Genomic DNA, 15,200 nt, shown 5'->3' with positions numbered 1-15,200 from the left:
CCGCTCCTACCAGCGCACTTCCGGAGAACGGGAGGGGGCGTGGTGTGGCGTGGCGACGGGGTCGCGCGAGGGACAGTCGGCTCCTGTACTCCGTCTGCGTTGAGGGGAGAGGTGACCTGGCCGTGCTGGCTACTCGTACCCGGGGAAATGCTGAAAGCTCAGGCACTGAGGAGGGACCCCGGCGGCGCTGGGATGCTCGAGCCCTTAGAGGGCCGGGACGAAGAGCCAAGGCCGGTTCTCAGGGGCCACTAAAGGCCTCGTGAGGTTGAGCCCAGCGCCACTTCTCCGAGCAGTCAGGCCGGCCGGACGCTCCCGAGCCCAGGCCGGTTGCCTCTGTCTTGTCAGGATTCAGGGTTTGGGAATCTCCCGATGACGCGCCTGCCTCCGCTGCTGCACCGTAGGCCCGGGAGTGCCTTGCCGTGTCCCCAAGCTGGGACCAGCGGGCTCTCCTTAAATGATTGTCCAATGGAGAAGTGGTGAACCCGATGTCGGGGAGAGGTGGGGATAGGGAAAGTAACGGGCCAGAGGGGAGTCCTTAAGAAGTGCCACAGTCACGTGTGCGTTTCAAAAGAAGGGCCATGACTGAGTAGGGAAGGGACCCATGTGGACTCTCAGACCGTGGACTAAGTGGAGGAGGGACCTTGAACTCTGAGTCCGGAAAGCAGGGGGCAGCTTTCAAATGAACAGCACAGTCCCATCTCTCTGACTTTGCTCCAGCGGTTCCCTTCACCCGGATACAACGTTGTCTCCATTTCTCCACTTGTGGGGATCCTGATCTACCACCTCCTCAGAGAAGCCCTCCTGGGTTCTCCAATTGCAGCTTATTGCTCCCTCCTCTCCACCCCCAACACCCTCTTCGGACCTGTGACTACAAGGACAGTGAATGCAGTGATTTCAGGTTTAAGGACAGGATGCTTGATATGGCAGAGGGACTGCAAAAGCCTCGCAGCCCCTTCCTCGGAGTCCAAAGGGGGCCCGAGCAGAAGAGAAGAGGCCACGCCGCCCCTGCTAGCCATTGGCTCCCCAAGTGACCTGTGCCCGCTCGTCCCAATCTCCTGCCAACCCACCTTGCCCTGCCCCAATGCCACGCGCCCCAGCTGCTCCCCGCCCTGTGCAAACTCCGTGCCGGTGAGACATCAATCCGCGATCCGCGGCAGGACCGGCCCAGGCAGCCTCCGAGAAAAGCAGCGCGCCCGCCCGCAGCGCAAAGGAAGACCTGCGAGTAGACCATGCCCCGCGAGCAGACCATGCGGCTGGACCAACTTCGCGCGCGGCTGAGCGCCCTGGCCTGTGGGCTCCTGGTTCTCCTCGTCCGGGGCCAGGGTGAGGTTCTGTCGGGGGCGACAGGGACTGGGTTGGGCTCTGCCACATTCTGCAGAGGCAAACCTGAGACTGTGGGAGGGAAGACGCCAGAGAGATGGGAACTGTGGAGATAGTTCAGGAACCGTGCGCTCCACTCGAGCCTCCCAACCACCCAGGATGTGCCCCAAAACACAAGAGGACCTTTGGGCGGAGTACTAGGGGCTCTGGGTCGGCAGCCTTGTGGGGTGGGGCTTGGGGACGGAAATTCGGGACACTTTCCTCCTGTGTTTGTGTCTTGAGCTGGAGCTGCCAGAGGGTAGTAACAACCGTAATACCTTCCTGTTGTCATTTGGCTCTGACTGTGTGGTGCCCCTGACTAGAGGGGCACCCTGGCCCCCTCCAAAGGGATCCCAGGGAAGGTTACTAACCCCGGGAGAATACAGAAGCCCCTGGAACCACATGCTAATGCTAATCTGAGAAGCAGCCAGATCTGAGAGATAGCCAATTTCCCTCTTGACCATGCATCAGCTTGGCGTCCAGGGCAAAGGTGATGGTACTTTGTGCCTGATAGGCTTTCTCCTGGCGCTTATGCGTCTCAGGCATTGTGGCAGTGTGCCTGGGGCATGTGTGAGGTCCATGATCCTCTCACCTACAAGTGCCTTGGTGTACAACCTGACTATCTCCCTCACCATTTCCCAGTCTAATCTACCCAGGAGAAGTCCACATTCACCCCTCCCCTGTGGCCCACCATCAAGGAACTTCCTCCCTTACCTGTCCTGTACCAGGCTTTCAGAAATCACCAGGACTTGTACAGCAGGAAGGTCTGCCCAGCCTCACTGATGGTTCCCTTTTAAAACATTATTTGGGGTTGGACTCACATTCAGAAAGAATTGACAAGCCATAAGAGGGCACAGGTGGTGGGTTATATCTTCTTTTGTCCCACCCAGTCCTGAGTCCACAGAGACCATCCATGTCCCCAGAGCCTTACACACACTCCCCAGAGTATACTCAAGAATACATGTGTGCACTTGTCTTTAATTTTCACTTGAATGGTCAAAAACTCACCTGGTTGGGCCGGCCCATGGCTCACTTGGGAGAGTGTGGTGCTGATAACAAGTCAGGGGTTAAGATCCCTGTACCAGTCATCTTTAAAGAAAAAAAAAAAAAAAAAAAAAAACTCACCCTGTTTCTAGTGCCAGGATTATTCACTTCCTGACACAGGGGGTGACCTCCTCACACCCCTTCATGGTAGAGCTTCCTCAAACCCTTTAACGGAAGGGCTTTTCTTCAAAGATGAAACGTTCAAGTGGTCAGCTCATTTGGCTAGAGTGTGATGCTGATAACACCAAGGGGAAGGGTTGGGATCCCCATGCCATAACCAAAAAATAAAAAACAGCATGAAGCATCTTTGATGTAACTGGTCTCTAATCAGGGACATTTCAGCAGATTTTTTTCTGTGCTGTATCTAACATCAGGCTTCAGTGGTTACAATGAATTACATGGACAGATATCGCACCTGTCAGGGAATTGTGTGTAGGCAGCATATTACTGGAGACAGGAGTGGGTTTTTTTGACTTTTTGACTTGGAAAGAAATTGCTAAATTGTCTTCTCTGGATCCTGTGAGTGGCTGCTGACCCCAGCCTCACCCACACCAGATGGCATCAAACATGTTGATCCATGTCGATCTGATAGGTGTAGGGTAACAGTAGCTTCCTGAGGCTGTGTTTGTTTTTGACTTTCTGTTTTGGAACCAGCTCAGATCTGCCAAATTCTGCAGAGGTACAGCCTGAGACTGTGGGAAGAATGTGCCAGAAAGGTGGGAGCTGGTAGAGCAAACAATAGCAGGGGAACTGCAGGCCTGACTGTGCACCTCCCTGTGCTCTGAGACACAGAAGGTTGGGCTGCCCCAGGGCTGCGCAGGACCAAGGGACCAGCCCAGTTTGAGGTAGAGAGGATAGTATAACCAACACAACATACCCATCAGCCACCTTCAGCAGTGATCAAGACTGGGACAACTTGCTTTTATCCAGACTGCCACCTCTCCCTTGCACTATTATTTTGAAGCAAATCCCAGACATCATATCATCTATACATTTTTTATCGTGTCTTACTAAAAGAAAGGAATACATATGTGTGTTTGTGTGTGTGAGCGTATATATTTCCACAATACCATAAATTCTCAATGTAATCAAATATCTAGTCAAATGTTCTTCATATTGGGCCGGCCTGTGGCTCACTTGGTAGAGTGTGGTGCTGATAACACCAAGGCCACGGGTTCAGATCTTATATAGAGAATGGCCGGATAGTTCACTTGGGAGAGCGTGGTGCTGTCAACACCAAGTCAAGGGTTAAGATCCCCATACCGGTCATCTTTAAAAAAAAAAAAAGTTCTTCATATTATTTCTTAAATGATATTAGTACAGGTTGTTTTTTTTTTTTTAAATCAGGATTCAAATAACGTTCATACTTGGCACATTAGTAAATGTGTTTCTATAGTTATAATAAAAGATTTGAAATATAATTCACATACTATATGATTCACCCATTTGAAGCATACACTTCAATGATTTTTAGTATATTCACAGAGTTCACCATATCAATTCCCGTTTCCCCTCAACCATAACCCCCAACCTCAGCCCTAGGCAACCACCAGTCATGCCCTCTGTCTCTATGGGTATGCCAATTCTGGACATTTCACATAAATGGTATCATATGGTAGTGGTTCTTTGTAACTGGCTTCTTAATGTTTTCAAGTTTTATCCATGTTTTAACATGTATCAGAACTTCATTCTTTTTTATTGCTGAATAATCATATAGATGTACCACATTTTATTGATTCCATTCATCAGTTGAGGGACATTTGGCGATCATGAATAATTCTGTTATGAACATGCATATACAAGTTTTCGTGTGGACCTATATTTTCAGTTCTCTTGGTTTTATACCTCGTAGTGGAATTGCTGAATCACATGGTAACTCTCAGTTTGATCATTTGAAGACTGCTTTACAAAGCAGCTGTAGCATTTTACCTTCCCACCAGTAATGGATGAAGTTTCCAATTTTTCCATATCCTTCAATACTTGCTAATCTCTGTCTTTTTTATGTATTTCCCGAGTCTCTTTCAATCTGCAGATTCCACATCTACCTCTCTTTTATTTTCTTTCTAATTTTGTTGTGAGGATCCCATGTTTGGATTTTGCTGATGTCATCCCTGTGGTGACTTTTAACTGTTCCTGTCGCCTGTGTGCCCTGTAAACTTGTATTTATATTCTAGAGACTGAATCAGATTCAGATTTTTGGGTTTTAGGTTTTGCTTTGTTTTGTTGTTTGGCAAGACTACTTCTGAGTGATGCTCTGTACTGCCAGCAGAAGATGTGTGATGTCTGATTGTGTTGTTTTTTGTGACAAATAAGTCGTTGACATCACAGTCAGATTCCAATGTACATTTCTCTTGCCATGAGTGAGGCGAACAGCTTTTCATTTGTTTAAGAACCATTTATTTGTACTGCCTATTCTGAACATATGCTTACACCATGTTTTTCTATGTGTGGCTGGCATATTTCTCAGTCATTTGTAGAAACTCCTTATCCATTAACAATATTGGCTTTCTCCACTGGGTGACTTTCAATTACTTGCTCCCTCTCAGATCACCGCAGGAGGTGGGCTGTGCTTTTCATGTTGTCCTAGTCGTAGCTGCGCTTCTGTCTTATAGCTCTCCTCACTGCCGCTGCTCCTTGTTTGCAGGGCGCTTTCTTTAGGTCATTTCTTGCCACCTAGACGATGAGATCCTTGAGGTCAAGAACTTTGTCTGTCCAATTCCCCTAGTTCTCCCACTGCCTCACGTGACCCAGCACGCAGTAGCAAGGATACTGTCACTCCATCCAGCGCATGTGACCATTTGTGTGAAGCTCCTGGCTGAATGATGTGGTCAAGCCCCCAGGAACCTCAGTGAGCCTGGTGGGGGAGGCTGGGGCCAGGCCCAGTGAAGGCAGAGGGGGTGTAGGGGGCAGTGTTACAGGCAGGAACTTTCTTTCTTTCTTTCTTTCTTTTTTTTTTTTTTTTAAAGATGACCAGTAAGGGGATCTTAACCCTTGACTTGGTGTTGTCAGCACCACACTCTCCCAAGTGAGCCATGGGCTGGCTCCCCCTTTCCTTTTTAAAGAAAAAAACTCTCTGCTGTCCTAGAGAGATGATCTTTGGACAGGCCACTCAAAGCCAAGAAAAAGGGGCAGCTGATGGGGCTGGACAAAAGGCAGAAGAGTAAGAGAAACCCACTACCCTCCCTCCCTACCTCCTCACACACAGGCACATGCACACCCCGTTCTGTGGCTGCAGGCAGAGGGCAGTGACTGGCTTCTCAGCAGGACTCCCTCCCTGCCCAAAAGATGCCAGATCAGTGAACCTCTGGGGCTAAACACAGGCCTGAGCTTTGGAGGGCTACACTAAACCAGAGGCCTGGAGGAGCCTGGCTGGGAGGCAGGTGGAGACTTAGCCCAGTCATCTGCTCCTCCCAGCTGAGGACATGAATCCTGGGAATCCCTGTTCAGACAGGAATGAGGACTTGTGGAAAAGGGCAGCCAAGGGGCTGGCCAGTTAGCTCGGTTAGTTAGAACGTGGTGTTGGCAACACCAAGGTCAAGGGTTCAGATCCCCATAAGGGCCAGCCACCAAAAAGACCAAAAAAAAAAAGAAAGAAAGAAATCGGCAGTCAATGGAAGGCCAAAGAGAGAAAGGGAACAAGGAGGAGATGGAGCTTGTTTCAGAATCTGCCTGGGTAGCAATGAAATGGTGGTGTTCTTGGGGTAGAGAGTTCCAGCTCCTGAAGAGCTTCAACCCCAATAAGTGCAACAAGGACCTCACAGAGACTAGCAGAAAGTGTGGGGTGGGGTGGATGGGAAGGGGTAGGAAACATTGTGAGAATGAGCATGAGCATTGCACAGATTCAAGCTAAAGGGAGAGGAAAGGAGGGAGATCACTGACGTGAATGCGAGGCTTGAGACATCTCTGCAGCACCGTGTGATCTGCATGGGTCTGGAATTCTTGGGGCTGCTGGTCCCTCCTGCATAACCTTGGAGAGTGTGGTGGAGGAGACACACGGGAGAACCTGGCCACGGAGACAAGGCCACTTTCTTCCCCAGGGCATTAGCTCAGAACCAGGCACTGATGCAGACCATGGGTAGGGAGGAGGGGCCCAGGGCCCAGAGCAGTTGAGAGCTGCACAAACACTCCAAACTGAGAGCCCAGCCTGCTGGCAGGGGAGCAGCAAGCAGGCTCCTTTTTTATGTTTTGTTTTAAAAAGATGACCGGTAAGGGGATCTTAACCCTTAGCTTGGTGTTGTCAGCACCACGCTCTCCCAATGAGCCAACAGGCTATCCCTATATAGGGATCCGAACCCATGGCCTTGGTGTTATCAGCACCGCACTCTCCCAAGTGAGCCATGGGCCGGCCCTAGCAAGCAGGCTCCTTGACAGCTCAGCCTGTGCATTGCCCTCGGATAAATCTGCTACTCCCTTTCCCTTAGGAGGGAGGGAGCAGGCGGCTAAGCCTGGTGTCCACCACCCTCTCTGCTCACCTGTGGGGAAGAGCTCAAGGGAGAGCAGAGGGGTGGGGTGTGACACTAGCCTAGGAGCCCCTGCAGGGTCGGGAGAGAGGCTGCCCTCAGTAGCAAAACAGGGGAAGATTGGTTTCCCATTCAGTGGGTTGGTTATGTCTTAGCTGATGTTCTGTATCAGCTTCTTGCCGACTGGCAGTAGAGGCTGTTGATGGGCATGTCTGAGATGAGGTGCTCCCAGGCTTTTCATGTGATCTGCTTGCATCCTCACAGGTTGATCGAGGTGACATTGGTGATGCGCCATAGGTAGATTATGAACTGGTCTATCAATGTATTACAACCCACAACGGAGCTCTGGGAGGGAGAGGGGAGTCCCAAGGGTGGCGAGTGGATTGGAGGACTAGAGTAAGGTGGTGGCAGTGAGTGAGGTCAAGTCAGACAGGAGGAACATGTGAAGAATGACGAGGCAAAGCTGGCATCTGTGATGTCAAGGCCTCAGGCAGGAAGTTTGTGAAGACAGTGATTGTAGATCGGGAACCCTGCAGCCAAGCTGAGGATGGCGAGGTGGTGGCAATACCGACGGGCTGGGAGGACAGCTGATTGGGGAGACCCAACCCTCAGGTCCATCTCTCTGTCCACAGGGCAGGACTCTACCAGCCCCATCCGGACCACGCACATGGGGCAGGTGCGAGGGAGCCTCGTCCACGTGAAGGGCACCGATGTGGGGGTCCACAGCTTCCTAGGAATTCCCTTTGCCAAGCCACCTGTAGGGCCACTGCGATTTGCGCCCCCTGAGCCACCAGAATCTTGGAGTGGTGTGAGGGATGGGACCTCCCACCCAGCCATGTGAGTTCTCCCAGGGATCCAGAAAAATTCAAGCCCTGAGGTGGTGGTGGGGTACCCTGAGTGTTTCGTCTAAACCCCACAGCCAATTTTCCCTCTGAGTTTGGTGGATTTCCACATGCGTTTTTCCAAAGAGCATGCTGAGGCTTGGGAGAGTCAGGTAACGTTCCCAGGCTCCTGGCTCAGGGCTTGGTACTTGGAGGGCATTAGCTCCAGATACTGAAGGGAGGATAGAAACAGAAAGCTCCCCAGATTCTGGTTATGCCAAGTGTTCTCTACCACCAGTGGGAGGTGGTTCTGTGAGACTTGTAGGAGCCTCTGACTCCAGCAGCAGATACTGAAGATCCCTGACAAGGGCAGCAGTGGTGGCTCCCTGAAGACCCCCACTCTCCACAGTCACTGTGCCCACTGACAGGGCCAGGCACCATTGGCCAAGGGACATGTATGTGTTCTTACAACTGGAGGCTATGTGAGAATGATGAGATTCCTTGAGAATCTAGACTTGGGATGAGGTATGTGTCACTGCCCTTCTCATGAGAAATTAACATCCATTCATTCATTCATGCAACACATGTGTAGGCTACTCCAGGCCTGAATGGGGACAGGGATACAGTGTCGAATGTCAACATGTGCAACCAGTTGTTGTAATAATGATCCCTAAGGTCAAGATTTCCCAGCCTTTGGAGGAGTGGTGTCCAAGGTCCTCAAAAACCTTGAAACTTTCCTGGAAGTCCAGGCTCCATCCCAGCTTCCCTAAAGTCTGTGACCTGTAACTTGGTGGGAAGGGACTTTAGACAAGGATTGTGGGAAGGGGGACTGAGGGTGGCTGGGAGGAAATCTGGACCCAGGGTCTGGTTTTGGCCACAGCATGGCCCCTGGACTAACTGTCTGCCCTGGCCACCAGATGTCTTCAGGACGTCACTGCAATGAATGCAAGGGCTCTGAAGCTTTTTAATAAGACCATGCCTTCTACACCCATGTCCGAGGACTGCCTGTACCTCAGCATCTACACACCTGTCCATGCACATGAGGGCTCTAACCTGCCTGTGAGTGTCAGGCCACAGAAGCTGTGGGGGTGGGGGGAGGACACTTCTTGTGCAAGAATATTAGAAAGGACAGGCTCAGCCGAGGCCCCATTGCAGTGTGGACCCTGTCGCGAGGCCTGTCACTATCAGTCTAAGAAATACTTCTTACCCAGGGTGGGCAGCTGACCCCTGGGCATAGGGTCACAGGATCTTGGCTGCTCCAGAGGTCAGAGGCTGTAACCCTGGGGTGGACCCAGGACTCACCCACCCATCTAGTGCCCAGGAGTCCCACTCAGGTACCTGTGGGCTGCACTTTGAGGTCATCAGAGATCCCAACCATGGATTATCTTTTGTGCCAATGAGAGTGGAAGACACTTTATTAGGCTGGCCATTTAACTCAGTTGGTTAAAGTGCAGCCTTATAACACCAAGGTCACAGGTTCAGATCCCTGTACTGGCCAGCCACCAAAAAAAAAAAAAAAAAAAATGAGAGAGAGTGGAGGACACTTTTGATTAATGTTCATGTGGGGCAATCAGAGAGATACCCTTTTCTCTCCACCTCAGAGATGGTTCTGGGAGTAATGGAGCCAGGCTTGGATATATGGTAGACCCTAAAGTATGGGAGGCCTGGGCTTTCTGGTAGAACAGGGGTCCCTGCTCCATGACCCAGGTCTTAAAGTCTTGCTGGAGTTCTGTCTATGTGGGCAGGTGGACAGAGCCAAAGACGTGGGTAGTCTAGGTAGCAGCCCTGGTGGGGTTTGGGCTGGGAGGGAGCCACTTGGTCTCTGCCTTGATTTCCCCAGGTGATGATGTGGATCCACGGTGGGGGGCTTATTGTGGGCATGGCTTCCATGTATGATGGTTCTGCGCTGGCAGCCTTTGAGGACGTGGTGGTTGTCACTATCCAGTACCGCCTGGGTGTCCTGGGCTTCTTCAGGTGAGACCAGGCCAGGGCTGTGCTAGGGGGTTGCACAGAGCCAGGACAGCCCTGTGATCCCTGTCCCTGACATTTCTCAGCACTGGAGACAAGCACGCACCCGGGAACTGGGGCTACCTGGACCAAGTGGCTGCACTACGCTGGGTCCAGCAGAATATCGCCCATTTTGGAGGCAACCCTGACCGTGTCACCATTTTTGGTGGGTCTGCGGGTGGCACAAGTGTGTCCTCACATGTCATATCCCCCATGTCACAAGGGCTCTTCCATGCTGCCATCATGCAGAGTGGTGTGGCCCTGGTGCCTGGCCTCATCAACAGTTCATCTCATGCAGTTTCCACGGTGAGTGCCCTTAACCACAGAGGCCCAGACCTGCTGCCTCATCTCCCACCTCTTGGAGCCTCGTTGCTCTGACCATTAAATGAGGATAACAAGGACCATCAGGGTGCCTCAGAAACTGCCCCCTGCGCTGGCATTGCTGAGGGGCTCAAGAGTCAGAATCCCCACACTGCTGCCATTGCGGGGGCTGAGTGTGTTCTGTGGCCTGCAAAGCTGCCGCCCTGGGGACCCCCATCATGGGCAGAACCATCTAATCAGGTGGCATGGCCCCTCTGGCTGAGACCTCTGAGCACTGGGAAAGTTGGATGTTTTAGTCCTTTTCGTGTTGCTATAACAGAAATACCTGAGACTGGGTAATTTATAAGGAAAAGAGGTTTATTTGTCTTACGATTCTGGGACAGCTGCATCTGGCATGGGCCTCAGACTGCTTCTGCTCATGGCAGAAAGTGGCAGGCAGCCAATAGTTACAAGCAGATCACATGGCGAGAGGAAGCAAGAGAGAGAGAGAAGGTGCCAGGGTCTTTTTAAGCAACGAGCTCTTGCAGGAACTAATAGAGCGAGAACTCACACATTAATCCTCCTGCCCCCAGGGAGAGCATTAATCCATTCATGAGGGATCCGCCCCATGACTCAATCAGTTTCCAACACTGCCACATTGAAGAGCAAATTTCCACATGAGTTTTGGAGGGGACAACACATCCAAACTCCATCATTGGAACAGTTTGAAAATTTCAGTGATCCACACACAATACCCTGAGATTTGGGGTGTACCTGCCCTGGGCAATCCCCTTTCTCCTACCTGGAAGGATGAGCCAGTCCCTACCTGATCTATTTACAGATGGTGGCCAACCTGTCTGCCTGTGACCCGGTGGACTCCAAGGCCCTGGTGGGCTGCCTGCGGGCCAAGAGTGAAGAGGAGATTCTGGCTATTAACAACGTCAGGCTCAATGGACATTGATTTGGAGGAAGCGGGGGGTGATAGGCAGGGGACAGGCAGGCCTGGTTGCCCTTTGTGGTCTGTGGGCACATTACCTCATCCCCACACCCTGGTGTCCTCATACACCTGGATGGGAAATGGAGACCAGGGTATGCCAAGCCTCAAATAAGACCTCCTTCAGAGGGTGGGAACAGACTGGGATATGCTAGGAAGTCGTGGAAGGCACTCAGTGTGTCAGAAAATGTCAGGGACCTGACTTTGCTTCCTGACCTTGCATGCCCCCTCAGCCCTTCAAGGTAATCCATGGTGTGGTGGATGGGGCCTTCCTGCCCAGGCACCCACAGGAGCTGCTGGCCTCTGGTGATTTTCAACCCATCCCCAGCATCATTGGTGTCAACAGCGATGAGTTTGGCTGGGTGATGCCCGAGGTGAGGCCAGCCATGATCCCAGTGTCTTGTGCCTGGTGAGCCCATTCAATGCGGGGACCTCAGGACTTTATAGCTCCAGGCCCATCCCACCCCCAACTAAAGGTTCTCCCCCACCACTCAGAGCTTGGACATGATTCTCACCCAGAAGGAAGTGGACAGAGAAGCCATGCTGGCTGTTCTGCAGAAAACATTAGCACACATGGTGAGGCTCTTGGGGTCCTGTGTCAGTGGAGAGGGGCTCCTCCTCTCCTGAGCTAGAGGGAACCCATCCCCCAGATAGCCTGCCCATGCAGTGACCCCCGTGAGCATAGTCTGGAGTATGCGTGTGTTTGTGGGTAGGGTCACCCCTGAGCTTGGCCCTTTACCCCCATTCACTGCCCCATCCCACCATCTATCTCCCCACCCCTGAGGCTGCTACCTCCCTGCCCCTGCCAGCCTGCCTGACCTCACTCTTCCTGATCCACCTGGGGTAGATGTTGCCTCCTGAAATGGGTGACCTGTGTATGAAGGAGTACCTAGGGGACAACGAGAACTCTCAGACCCTCCAAGCCCAGTTCCAGGAGATGATGGGGGATGCCATCTTCGTGATGCCTGCTCTCCGAGTAGCACATTTTCAGTGTGAGTACATCTGTACCTAAGGGCTGACAGGCAAGGGGGCAGCTCAGAGCCCTGGGTCCAAGGAGAAGTCTCTGGTGTCCAGATTCCTACCTATGAGCCCCTGGTTGCCAGGCACGTGATGTCCCTCACCTCAATAAATCCTCATGGCTAATCTAGAGACAGACATTTCCCTCATTTTACAGATGAGGAAACTGTGGTTTGTGATCTTCAGTGATTTGCCCAAAAACACCCAGCTCAGAAGTCCATGGCCATGATTTATCCCAGGTTTTTCACACTGCCCCTGCTGCAGCCTAGGACACCCCCCACCCCATTGTCCAGATTCCAGTTAGCTTTAGACCTAGATATTGTGTCACCATGGGTGATGCAGGACAGCTCCAAGTGAGGGGGGCCCCCTGTCATGACCTGTCACTCCCCTAGGTTCCCATGCCCCTGTCTACTTCTATGAGTTCCAGCATCGTCCCTCCTTCTTCAAGGACATCAAGCCACCCCATGTGAAGGCCGACCATGGCGATGAGGTTGTCTTTGTCTTTGGAAGCTCCTTCTGGGGCAGCCACAGTGAGTCTTCCTCCTTCCCCAGGAGGTGGGACACACCCTGGCTGGGTCCCTGAGGGGTGATGCCCTCACAGCACAGATGAGGAAACTGAGACTCAGAGAGAGATGGGGATCAGGTGTCCAAGATCTTACAGCTCAAAAGTCTGAGCTGGGATTAGAATGCAAGGCTCGTCAGACTGGCGTGTGCTGCCTCCACCTCTCCCACCCCGAGTATGGTGTCTGGCCTGGGTGCAGTGGGACATGTTTCCAAGGCATATTTGTTCCTGAAATGGCTTCCCCGAGACAGAAGGAGCAAAGGGCCCCGCGATGAGCCAGCTAGAGTCTGGGAGAGTGAGGAGCTGGGACTAGGAGAGGGCCTGGCTCCCAAGGGGGGTGCAGGAGGGATGGAGGTCCAGACCTGAGGGGTCCAGGGAGAAGTGACACCTGGGATGGTGAGTGTGGTGCACGAATGGGCAGCTGGCCTGGGGTGGCCCTGACTGGACACTTGTCGTCCTCCTCTCTGCAGTCACTGAGGAGGAGGTGCTGCTGAGCAGGAAGGTGATGAAGTACTGGGCCAACTTTGCTCGAAATGGGTGAGATGCCGCACCCCTGCCTAACCTGCCAGGGGGCTTGTACCCATCTAGCGCTCCCCTTCCCTGGGACCCCTCATTATCATACATGTGTCCCGAGTCACTTGATGGCCCCTTCCCCAGCTCCAGAACCCACTAGGACTCAGAGGGGCCCCATGGCAGTTCCATCTCCTTGTAACCTGTAGGATGGGCAGAGTGCTGTGGTACTGTCACAGCCCCCCTCTGAGAGTGAGGGACAAAACAGACCAGGTTGCCTGCCCCCCACCCCCACCCCATGGAGCTGACACTAGTAGGAGGCGGTTTCCCAGCTATATCTGGAATCCTTTCCCCTTGCTCCCCAAGCCCTCCTGGCCTGCTTATCGTCCTGGCCTGACCTGGTCAGGGCCAGCAGGTTTGGCATTGACAGCACTCGCAGTGACCTTCCTCTTGCCCTGCTGGGCGGGCATGTCTACAGGAACCCCAACAGCGAGGGTCTGCCCCACTGGCCCGTGTTTGACCAGGAGGAGCGATACCTGCAGCTGAATATACAGCCTGCGGTGGGCCAGGCCCTGAGGGCCCACAGGTTCCAGTTCTGGACAAAGACCATACCCCAGAAGATCCAAGAGCTAATGGAGGCTGAGAAGCATGTGGAACTGTAGCTCCCCCTGTCGGGGGGTGAGTGGTGGGTGTGAGTGTAGGGAGATCTGTCTGATGTGCTCACACACACCCCCACTGAATAGCCATGGTTGATTCGTTCTTACATACAGCCATCTGTTCATTCTACCATCCGTCCATTCAGTAAATGTTTATTAAACACCTACTGTAAGATGTTAGTTGCCAAGCCTGCCGTGAGTCCTCTCTTGTTAGACACTGAAGAAATCCTCCCTTGGGCCAGCCCGTGGCTCATTTGGGAGAGTGTGGTGCTGATAATACCAAGGCCACAAGTTCAGATCCCTATATAGGGATGGCTGGTTTGCTCACTTGGGAGAGCATGGTGCTGACAACACCAAGTCAAGGGTTAAGATCCCCTTACGGGTCACCTTTAAAAAATATATAGAAAGAAATCCTCTCTCAAAGCTGTGGATGGGCAACCCCCAGTAGAAGCCCACCTTTCTCAACACCCCACTGGGGCCTGGGCCCCATCCCCACTTCCCTGCCTCCACCTTCTTCCCACCCTCCCTCTTCTCTCCTCAGAGCTCCCAGGCTTCCCCCACTTTGAGGGAGGTGCTTTTGGGAATGTTGTCCACACCTGGGTGTCAGAAGCCCATGTTCACCTCTCAGCAAGTCTCATGTGTTTTTATATGTGTAAGTAGCCAGTAGAATACCTGGACACCAGAAGCCCTAGTGTCTTAGTCTGTTTAGGCTGCTATAACAAATCCACAAACTGGTTGCCTCATAAACAGAAATTTGTTGCTCACAGTTCTGGAGGCTGGGAAGTCCAGGATCAAGGTGCCAGCAGATTTGGTATGTGGTGAAGGCTTCCTGTCTGATTCTCAAATGGCACCTTCTCATTGTGTCCTCACGTGGTGGAAGGGGCAAAGAAAGACCCTTGGGCCCCCTCTTAAGGGCACTAATCCCATCTATCTCTAACCTATATGGATATAGATCCCACAAAGGATCAGGTTTCAGCATATGAATTTGGGGTGGACAGAAACATTCCGACCATAGCACCTAGAGCTCTGAGGTCTCAGCCACAGAGGTTTCAACTACTGAAAATATAAATGTCCAACCCCACCTATTGTCCCCCTAGATTAAATGTTACCTATCACTGGCATTTAAAACAACCCTGCCACTCACCTATGTCCTGGGGAGGTGACTGACTGCATTTTTGTGAGAAGGAGGCTTATCCATAGGCTGCTGAATCCTGGGTGGGCCCTGTGGGGGCCAGTAGAGCCAGGCAGGTTCCACAGTGGCTGTCTCAGTCACACTTACTTTCCATGGTTCTGAGACCCTATGGGGCCCACGCTTACATGGTCATAGCATATCTGCGAAGATGTTTATCTGTGCAATGCGTCCGGAAAGTGGAGGGGTCAGAAAGTCCAGGTACTCCTGTCCCTGGCTCCCAAGGGCCTCTCCGTCCATGAAGGTATCCTCTTGCCCTTCAGATTCCCCCATACCAATCT

General features: G+C 52.4%; 1 protein-coding gene across 1 annotated transcript; it reads left to right on the top strand.

Annotated features, from left to right (window-relative positions):
* The first annotated feature begins 1 nt into the window (after position 1).
* Positions 2–13,905, top strand: LOC134389567 (cocaine esterase-like). The gene is made up of 12 exons (XM_063113128.1): positions 2–1,323; positions 7,496–7,700; positions 8,602–8,743; positions 9,525–9,658; positions 9,739–9,997; positions 10,833–10,931; positions 11,219–11,359; positions 11,481–11,561; positions 11,833–11,977; positions 12,395–12,532; positions 13,035–13,101; positions 13,553–13,905. Exons 1-12 carry the CDS (start codon positions 1,230–1,232, stop codon positions 13,734–13,736), a joined length of 1,689 nt encoding a protein of 562 aa, XP_062969198.1. The 5' UTR covers positions 2–1,229; the 3' UTR covers positions 13,737–13,905.
* The last annotated feature ends 1,295 nt before the right edge of the window (positions 13,906–15,200 follow it).

The sequence above is a fragment of the Cynocephalus volans genome, chromosome 10 (assembly GCF_027409185.1).
Source record: "Cynocephalus volans isolate mCynVol1 chromosome 10, mCynVol1.pri, whole genome shotgun sequence".
Taxonomy (NCBI): domain Eukaryota; kingdom Metazoa; phylum Chordata; class Mammalia; order Dermoptera; family Cynocephalidae; genus Cynocephalus; species Cynocephalus volans.
Note: the sequence above shows the minus strand (reverse complement) of the source record. Positions and strands in the feature narration are given on the sequence as shown.